The sequence below is a fragment of the Micromys minutus genome (genome assembly GCF_963924665.1).
Source record: "Micromys minutus genome assembly, chromosome: 12".
Lineage (NCBI taxonomy): Eukaryota > Metazoa > Chordata > Mammalia > Rodentia > Muridae > Micromys > Micromys minutus.
In genome coordinates, this window is record NC_137981.1 from 37,366,798 (window position 1) to 37,376,253 (window position 9,456).

Below are 9,456 nucleotides of genomic sequence, written 5' to 3' on the forward strand. Positions count from 1 at the left end.
CAGGATCTAGGGGAGATTATAGAGCTCAGGAAAGGAAGTGCAAAGGGTTACCTTAGTGGTTGGGTGCTTGCCCAGTGATGAGAAAGGCCAAGATGTATACATCATCAGGATGGGGTTGGGGTGTGAGGAGGAGTAGTGAATTAGAAGAAATGGCCGATTTCTTTTTAAAGGGTTTTATTTCAAGACAGCATCCAGAACAAGATTCATTCAGAAGAGCAAAATTAAGTTTCGCCTCATTTTACCCTTTGATAACACATGGTAACATGCCTCTGTATAGCTTTCAGAAACGAGAGTTCATTGAAAATGTTTCTCCTTTTTTCAGCTGAGATGAGATTTGTTGGGAAATCTCTGTAACAACTTAGTCATTTTGTGCGGAGGTAAACTCCCAGACTGTCCCAGTGTCTCCTGGATTGATCTCATCTTCCCAGCTTCCTGAAAACACAACAGAAAAACAAAAAGACCCATAATTTTTATAATAGTCCAAACCCCAAGAGACCGTACCTAAAAGAATAAAGTGGAAGAGGAATGGAGGAAAATTCCAGACATTTACCTCAGGCCATCACACAGCATTGGTGCCCACAGATGTGTCTCTGCACATTCAAACATGCGAGCACTTACACACAAGCATGCACGAACGAACACACGCACACAAAAAAAAAAGAAAAAAGAAAAAAAAGAAAAAAAAACAAAAACAAATCCAAAGGAACAAAAAGTAGATTTAAAGAGATTTGGGATGTACAAAATGATTGTATCATCTGAAACTACTATTCTGGCTAGCAAATTAGTGAAGATAAACTTTTTTCACTTTGGTTGAGGGTTGAGGAGTCAGTCCCAGATGAATGGGAGACTCTACATAATGTAGCACAAGGCAGTGTGAACCATTTATTTTTATTTCCCTTTCTCTTCCCAAGAAGGCACCCTAGGAGCCAGACATCACCTGAGCCTTGGAAGAACAATCGAAGAAGTCCTGGATCTCTTTCCTGCACGCCTCGTCGCGGAATTCATTCTGTTTCCAGCAAGCCATCATCATTGACATCTCCGTGATACAGGTTGCCTCTGGAAGGGAAGAACTGGGGGACCTTCAGTCACAGGCCAGCCTAACACCTCTTCCCCGAGATTACCCAGCCTCCCCCGCTCCAAGTACTCACCGCCCTTCTCTCGGCGTCGGTTCCCGACGCGGTTAGCCAAAATAAGAGGCTTGTTGGGTTTCAGGATAGGTTTCCCCGGGTTCGCAAACCGCGCCAGGCGGCCGCGTAGACTGGGCGTCGCCATTTTGCACAGCGTTCCCAGTAGGCTCTGCGGCAACGTGCGTGACCCTACGCGCTTGGCGTGCGGCCCACAGCCAGCTGTGCGCGCGCTTTCTCGGTCTCAACCTCACAGTGACACTGGATTCGAACCCTGTCGGGCTGCAGCCGACACCAGGTTAGGATGCTCTAGGTTGTGCGCGCCCTTTGCGGGCTCAGGACAGGGCAGGACTCAAGGGCTCTCTGTCCGAAGCTGCCACTTGTTCGTGAGTTTGTGTCTGTGTCCTTGGCGGCCAGGGGAAGGCATTGGATCCTCTGGGGCTGGAGTTAAGGATATTGGATTGCAAAGGACTTTTAACAAATCTGTGAGAATAATTCCTTTTGCCAGGAGGTGATGGCGCTCGCCTTTAAGTCTCAGCACTAGGGAGGCAGACTGTGAGTTCGAACCTAGCCTGGTCTGCAAGACTGCCAGGGCTACACAGAGAAACCCTGTAGCGAAAAACCAAAATAATAAAATAATGGTTGCTTTTTACAACTCTTACAAGGATTGCTGGGTAGATGCTGTTTACTCGTTTGGGATGTTCGCACAGTAGCGTGAATGTTGTAACCTTTATGTATGACACACATTTAACATTACAAGATTTTTATAATTCCTTTTTCTAGACCTCCAGTTGTGACTTGTTGAACTTAAGTGTTTTACTTTTTTTTTTTTTTTTAAAGATTTATTTATTTATTTTATGTAAGTATACTGTAGCTGTTTTCAGACACACCAGAAGAGGTCATCAGATCCCATTACAGATGGTTGTGAGCCACCATGTGGTTGCTGGGAGTTGAACTCAGGACCTCTGGAAGAGCAGTCAGTGCTCTTAACCACTGAGCCATCCCTCCAGCCCAAGTGTTTTACTTTTAACTGTTTACAAAACCAAGTCAAAAGATGTGCTATGGATTCTTTGGTATTTGCAAATGAATTCGCAAAACATTTCTGCTAGTGGAAGCAGAATCTAGCAGTCCTGTAGTTTATACGATGTCTACTTTAGAACAAGATGACTTGCATAGGTACTTTCTTGAAATTATTTACCACAGGTGTTTGGAATTTTCCCTTGATAACCTACAACGCTGGCTTTCTTCCTGAGTCAAGTAGCTCAAGGCCAATCTCCGGAGGGAAATTCCTGGGAGTGGTCCTGACCAAAGTACATCTTTTGGTCAGTATTTAGTATCTAATAAAACTTGCTTTAAATTTAGCCCAAAAATGGTGGTCTTGGTTTTTCTGCGAATCTCAAGATTAACACTCAAGATTAATCACATCAGAGTGGGTTTCCCTCTCTTGCCACACTCTACCGGCAGCCCTCACAGCACCCACCACACACAATTTTATTGTTTGTGACCTTATCTACCTTAACATCTTTGAAATCTTAGCCTGGGCTGGAGAGGCAGCTCTGTGCTTAGGGTGTTTCTAGCTCTTCCAGAGGACTCAGTTTGGTTTCCAGCATCCACTTCTCAGGGCTTGTAATTACCTCTGCTACCAGCTCAAATGCACACATGAATTGTGTTTTTCTTTCCCAAACTTTAATTTGCATTTGCTGACAAACTTTTTACTCACTTTACAAAAATATGCAGCACTTGACAAATCCTTGCGTAGGAACCTGCTAATAGTTTCTGGACAGTCCTAATTTTAGTATATATGCTACCGAAGCAAGCTCGGGGGAAAAAATTTTTTTAGTATCTCTTTAAAAAAAATATATTTGAAAAATATTTAAAAATGAGACAAGCCTTTGTGTATCTTGTTTATTGCTAATCTCTAGTGCCTAAAAATAGTTATGTCAGACATGTCATACTTTTACAATCCAAGCACTTGGGAAGTTGAGGCAGGAGACAGATTAAGAGTTTGAAACCAGCCTAAATTACATATGAGTACTAGGCAAACCAGGGCCACACAACAGTTCCTGCCTTAAAGAAACAAACTAAATAAGTAAACAAAAAAGGAAAGGTGTTTACCATTATTTTTTACAAGTCTCCAATTTTATCACCCTCAACCACCCCAAAATAAGTAAATAAAGGCCAACAAAATGGCTCAGTACGTGGATACAGATGCTGCCACTAAGTGTTGATATGATTTCAGTCCCTGAGACCACATGGTAGAATACTGACTCTTCTGACACATATGTACAGAGTAGTACAAGCTACCACATACATACACATAATAAATTAATAAAGTAACAAGGTAGAAGACACTGTAAAAAGCAGTTTATTATATAAAATGAAACCTGAGATAAAAAAAAGAATTAGTAACACTTGCCATCAGCCTTGTGGTCTCTCCCATACTCTGGTAGTAAATAAGACTATTAGAAGCTTCTACCATAGTACCCATGACCTTGCTATATACATTAGAAGCTTCTACCATAGTACCCATGACCTGTACTGTATACATTGTAGCTAAGCCTCAGACTGGAAAAAAAAAAATCTTGTTGCTTTTTTCATATGTAGGGCATTTTCATTGGTATAGAACTATGTGGTTACTCAGAGTTCTTTCCCTTGTGGAAATGTAGCACCTGATTTGCCCTGATCTTCTGTGACTATTTACATAATGATAGGGATAAGGGAGTCTGGGAAGCACTGAACAAAAAGCAAGCTTGCCTGTCCAACAGCAACCATTCATGAACAGCTGGCTCACTTTGCATACAAGTGCTAGAGGAGTGAGTGTTCCCGTTAGCTGGTGGAGTGGACAGAGCCCTACACCGGCAAAACTGTCACATACCCTTCCTGTTGCACATCACATTTGAATGCTAATTTAGGCCTGTATAATACTTACTTTGCTATAGGAATCAGCACCTGCACTGAAATTGATGACCTGCTTGGGGATCAGAATCCTCTTCTTTTTAGACTATGATCTTTATATATTTATTGAGATGGGGTCTCAACATAGAGCTCTGGCTAGCCTGTAACACTCAGTCTACCTGTCTATGCCTCCCAAGTACTAGAATGCTGAAACTAAAAGCATGCACAAGCATGCCCATCTGTACTATAAAACTTTTTACTTTTTTTTTTTTTCTTTCTTTCTTTTTTTTTTTGAGACAGTCTTGCTATTGTAACCCAAGTCATCCTATCACTCATGGACCCACTGTGTTTTTTAAACATCTTATTCTCTGCAAAACAAAAAAAAAAAAAAAAAAAAAAAAAAAAAAAAAAAAATAGGTTAAACAATTTCATGCTACTACCAAAGGCATTTTTTTACTGAAGAACAAAATAAAGGTCTGAGGACATAACTCAGAGCCAGAGCACATGCTTAGCATGCCCAGAGCTTTAGGATCCATCTCTGACACACACACAATGAAAAACAAAAAATTGTCAATGCAATTCCAACCTATGTTAAAGCTTTTCTTGTCACATCATTAGAAGCCACAATATTAACCATGACGCCTGGTTGCTTAAAGCATCTAAACATGTATCAACCTGTTTAGACATGGATTCAGAAATATCTGTAGTTTACAATCAGATACACTGATAAACCAAGAGTTCTCAAGTGATAATTCATCAATACAGTAAGAGTAGCTCTAAGGTCCAAGGCATTCTTTCTAATTGCCCCCCAAAAAGCTCATAGTGTCCTACAGCAGCAGGCAGTTCATCTATATCTTAAATGCTGTAGTTTTGGTCAGATATGGAAGTTTTGCTTGAATATATGTCTGTGCAGCACATTTGTGTCTGGTACCCACAGAGGCAAGATGAGGCATTTAATCCCCCTGGATCTGGAGTTACAGACAGTAGTTGTCAACTGCTATGTGGGTGCTGGGAATCAAACTTGGGCCATCTAGAAGAGTAGTCAGTGCTCTTAACAGTGGAGCCATGTCTCCAACCCCAAATCTAAAGTTTTTATTTAGCCACTTGAGGGTAACTTAAATCCCTTGCTTTCTTCAGTCTGTTTGAATTGGGGGCGTGGGGGGGTTGGGCTGGCTTTATTAAAAACAAACAACAACAAAAAAACCACACACACACACAAACACTATTAGTGTTGCAGCTATAACTCAATTTATAGAAGGCTTGCCTTCCCAGAACCACAAAACAATAACAACAACAAAACCATTGAGTAAGCACCATAGAGTTATCTGGAAGAATATGGGAGAATTTGAGTAATGGATTGAATGGAGCTCTCCAGCCCTAGAACAAGGCAATACACTGAGCTGACATCAGTGTCATGTTAGCTACTTAATCTGTTTGTAAGAGAAGGAATTCCAAATATACCCTAAACAAGAAAACCAAGCAGTAAGAATGATGGAAATGTTCGTCCATCTTTCCAGTTTGTGGGAAATAACCTCAAGCCAGAAAGAGCAAGCTATTTAAAAGACATTTGATATTAAAGACGGTGCAAGTATTTTTTAAAGTCACTTGAAGAGCTAGGCATAGTGTTGTATATACCTGTAGCTCCAGCTACTTAAGGTCGAAGCAGGTACTATCAATTAGGCCTAGGAGTTGGATGGTGGCTTGGACCACGTAGTGAGAACAATCACAAATGGGAGAAAAAAGCAGGAAACAGAATAACACACCCACACATAAGGCTTTGCCTCCCCACCAGGATAACCGCTGATAAGATTTGGAATGGACACTATTTAAAGGGACTAAATAACGGGAGCTGCATGGATCACAGCCTGAACCCTCCTACCCATATTTAAAAAGAATCGGCTATAGACACGAGACGTGTACTTGAGTCAGTTGATTGCTTCTGGCTTCTGCTTTTCTTTAAGGAGAAGCTCTCTTACCACAGGCTGACATACTTGCTCCATACCATTCAGGTAGAGAGGGCTGGGGGTACTTGCCCCAAACAGGGCAGAAGAATTCGTGAAAACATCAGTCCATAAGAGGCAGTATTCACTAAAGGTGGATGGATGTGCCCTAGGTACCAAAGTAAAGCAGTTTCCTTAAGTCTTCCAAGCCAAAGGCTTTTGCATGAAGGCAGTTAGAGATTTTTATTCCTTTTCATGAAGATCTCATGTACATAATCCCAAAATTTCCTCTGCTGTGTCTCATTGTTGTGGATCATGGCAGTGAGAGCTTCCCCCTGATAGAGACCTTGCCAATAATCCTGTAGCCACATTTCCTTCCAGCTGAAATGACAGAACAGGAGTGGGTGGTGAGTAATAGGCTCTGCTATTCTTTGAGTGGTCCCAAAGAAATCATAAACAGGGCCATGGTGGTGGCAGACACTTATAATCTCAGCACCCAGGAGGCAGAGGCAGGAGGAATTGAGTGCCAGGACAGCCAGTGCTACAGAGAGAAACCGTGTCTTGAAAAACAGACAAAAAATTAAGCAGATACTGTGGCCTCTGGATAGGACAAGGCTCTGCTGTAAAGGAAAGGAGATATGGAGTAAAACTAATTCTAGTCCATGAGACAGGAAGTAGGTCATAAACAAAGACATCATAGTTCTCCCAAGTAGCTGACACTGCAGACTGCCTCTAGCTCTCAAATGTGGAGGAAGTGCAAAGGGTCCAGAGCATGGAAATGGTGCTAGAGAAAATCAAGGGAGCCTTTGGATGGGTTTAACCTTTAGTTATTTCAAAATGTAAATGAAGGTATAGTGACATCTAGTGTGTAGAAAAGGCACAACCTGAATATTGTTAGTGGGACAGGGTCTCTAATATCCCAGGCTGGCCTCAAACTCACCATGCATGGCAAACTTTGAATTCCTGATACTCCTGCCTTGGTCTTTTTAGCATTAGAATTATAGGTATATACTACAATCCCTAGCTATTTCCCTAATGTTTTTTCTTTTAGTAAATCCCATATTTGGCATAAGCTGACATATTCTTAGTGAGAGACTCCACCGTCAAGACCCTATTGTGCCAGCAGCATATGTAAGCAGGCCTCTGCTGCCATCCACTGTTGCTTCGAGCTATTCTAGAAATCTCTCTCCAAATTAATTGTGGTGGCTTGCTGTGGGTGGTTTCAACATTTCCCATCCTACCTCCCATGCACACATGCAGGTATAACCTGCTTTCGACTCACTTCCCTTTACCACTCTGATTCCCAATATTAATTATACACCTATTGAAAGCATTCCTTCAATTCTATTTAGAGTGAATCAGGGCATATAAAAGTAAAAGGAGGGCTGGGAGTAAGTATAGCTCAATGGCAGAGGCTTGCTTAGCATACTCAAAGCCCTGACCTCATCACACACACACACACACACACACACACACACACACACACAAACAAATATGCTTTTCATGGATATGGTGGCTCACTCTTGTAATCTCAGCACTTGGGAGGGCGAGACAGGATTATCACAAGTTTGAGGTCAGCCCAGGCTACAGACCGAGACTATAGGCTGTCTGGTTAGTTGATTACTGCAGAAAAATCCTTTCAAAATGCTCTTATTGGGCTAAGATGTGTGACTAGGTGGAAAAGTATTCTTCTAGCATGCAGAAGGCCCTGGGCTTACTCAGCACAGCCAAAATTCATCTTTATGTGGCCCACCTCCTCATCAGAGGTCCTCAGCTCAGGTGCTGATCCTCAGCTTGGCAACCAGGCTGTTTACAGACTGGCCCCACTTTATGTCCTCAGGTTTTCTAAACTTTCCCACACCGGCTGGGATAACAGGTGTATCCACCACACCCAGCCCCCCAACTACCACTGACACCTTAAAGCAAAGTGAGCCTTTTTTTTTTTTCCCACAGTCCCCAACACACTAAGAAAACAAGTAGCTTGATGTGGCAGTTGCAGAACATCCCAGCAACCTCTTTACCTGTCATTTTCAGGAATATCTTCAACTTTCCCAAAGCCAGGGGTAGGCACTGGACAGTTCATGTGTGACAACTGGGCAATGTGAGGCTCGGGGGCAGAAATTTCCCTGGGAGAGGATGCATGTGCTTTTTCGGCATCCAGACGAGCCAATTCATGGTCACAGACGAAACACTCAAAGCCATTGAGGTAGTTAGGCAACATAGGATCATTCACTCCCCATTCCCTGTGCTTCAGGTTATCCAGAAGAAACTGATTGGTGATGCCTCCGGGCTGCTTGTATGCCAGGTATTTCATATACTCTTCATCATTTTTGTCCAGAAAGTCAATAAACTCTGCCAACTTTTGAGGGGACTCAAAGTCATCAATTAGGATGATGGAGTGATTATTGGGCATCCAGTCCCTCACAGAGGGTGATCCACGATACACAGGCACAGCACCCAGATGCATGGGGCGCCACAGTTTTTCTGTCATGTAATCATTGCAGATGGCATTTTCCATGGCCAAGTGGAACTTATAGCGGGACAAAAAAGCCATGAGTTCTGGATCCTCGGTGGTGGCCGTGGCTGTGTCCTGTAACCGCACGGTGGGCGGCTCGCGGTTCTGCAGGCACTTGCCATAGGAATCCACCTAAGCGAGTCAGAGCACGGCGGTCAGCAGGGTGTGGCGTTCGCCCAGCCCACCCCCGCCCCGCCTCGCCTTGCCGCTCTCTCACCCACCGGGATGTAGCGCATGAGCTCGCGTACGTAGCGGTCCCGGTCCGAAGGCACGTCGCAGTGGGACTGCAAATAGAGCAACGGCGCGTACCCGCGGCGGCGCCACTCGGCGCGCTCCCGGAGCGGAGGCGCGGGCTGGCGCAAATAGGCGGCCCCGGGCAGCCATTGCAAAGGCAGCGGATAGTCCGAGTGGCGACTGAAGGTGGCCGTGAGATTGAAGAGGCGGATGCCCGGGCCGTGACTCAGCAAGAAGTTGTTGAGTGGCGACTCCTCGTGTAGGAGTGCCCAGCTCTGATGAGCCAGGCGCGGCAGGGGAGCGTCAGCCGCGCGGAAGTCAGTGCCATAAAAGAGCAGTGCGCGTGTCCGCGGGTCGGCGCGCGCCCGTCGATCCCGGGACGCCACGCACGCGCCGTGTGCACACTCTATGCGCTCAGAGTCACCTGGGAAGTGCGGAAACAGACCTGGGCTCCACCACAGCAACACTGGTAGATCCACCGTCTCTGTGTTCTGCGGCGGCGGGGACTCCGGCCCGCGCGCTATTCCCACGGCTCCTAGGGCAGCCGGCGGCCGGAAAACCGCGCCATCCCACGGCTCCGCCCACTCAGCCTCCCCACCCGCCTCCCCCGATGTCCCGGACCGGGAGCTACTGGCGGAACAGACACTGAGCACCCCCAGGGCGGCCAGCACCGCCTCGGTGCAGCGAGCAGCCATGTCCACACCGGACCCACTTGGACAGCACTAAACCCCGCCCTGCGGCGAGTGGG

General features: G+C 45.0%; 2 protein-coding genes across 2 annotated transcripts; both read right to left on the reverse strand.

Moving 5' to 3' along the window:
- Positions 1–157: 157 nt before the first annotated feature.
- On the reverse strand, positions 158–1,342 carry CHCHD1 (coiled-coil-helix-coiled-coil-helix domain containing 1). Its single transcript, XM_080926053.1, has 3 exons — positions 1,149–1,342; positions 938–1,056; positions 158–432 (listed from the first exon to the last, which is right to left on the reverse strand). The coding sequence occupies exons 1-3, from the start codon at positions 1,270–1,272 to the stop codon at positions 319–321; spliced, it is 357 nt and encodes a 118-aa protein (XP_080782179.1). The 5' UTR covers positions 1,273–1,342; the 3' UTR covers positions 158–318.
- A 3,644-nt stretch (positions 1,343–4,986) lies between these two features.
- FUT11 (fucosyltransferase 11) lies at positions 4,987–9,403 on the reverse strand (the record flags this gene model as incomplete). Its single annotated transcript, XM_080926981.1, has 3 exons — positions 4,987–6,340; positions 7,981–8,606; positions 8,696–9,403. 3 exons carry the CDS (start codon positions 9,401–9,403, stop codon positions 6,193–6,195), a joined length of 1,482 nt encoding a protein of 493 aa, XP_080783107.1. The 3' UTR covers positions 4,987–6,192.
- Between the last annotated feature and the right edge of the window lie 53 nt (positions 9,404–9,456).

What these genes read in the sequence shown, in the direction of transcription:
- CHCHD1 (XM_080926053.1), bottom strand. Translation starts at nt 1,272, where the DNA reads ATGGCGACGCCCAGTCTACGCGGCCGCCTGGCGCGGTTTGCGAACCCG. An exon ending in CCGACGCCGAGAGAAGGGCG is followed by an intron (nt 1,057 to 1,148) that starts GTGAGTACTTGG and finishes CTTCCCTTCCAG; the next exon opens with AGGCAACCTGTATCACGGAG. An exon ending in ATTGTTCTTCCAAGGCTCAG is followed by an intron (nt 433 to 937) that starts GTGATGTCTGGC and finishes TTGTGTTTTCAG; the next exon opens with GAAGCTGGGAAGATGAGATC.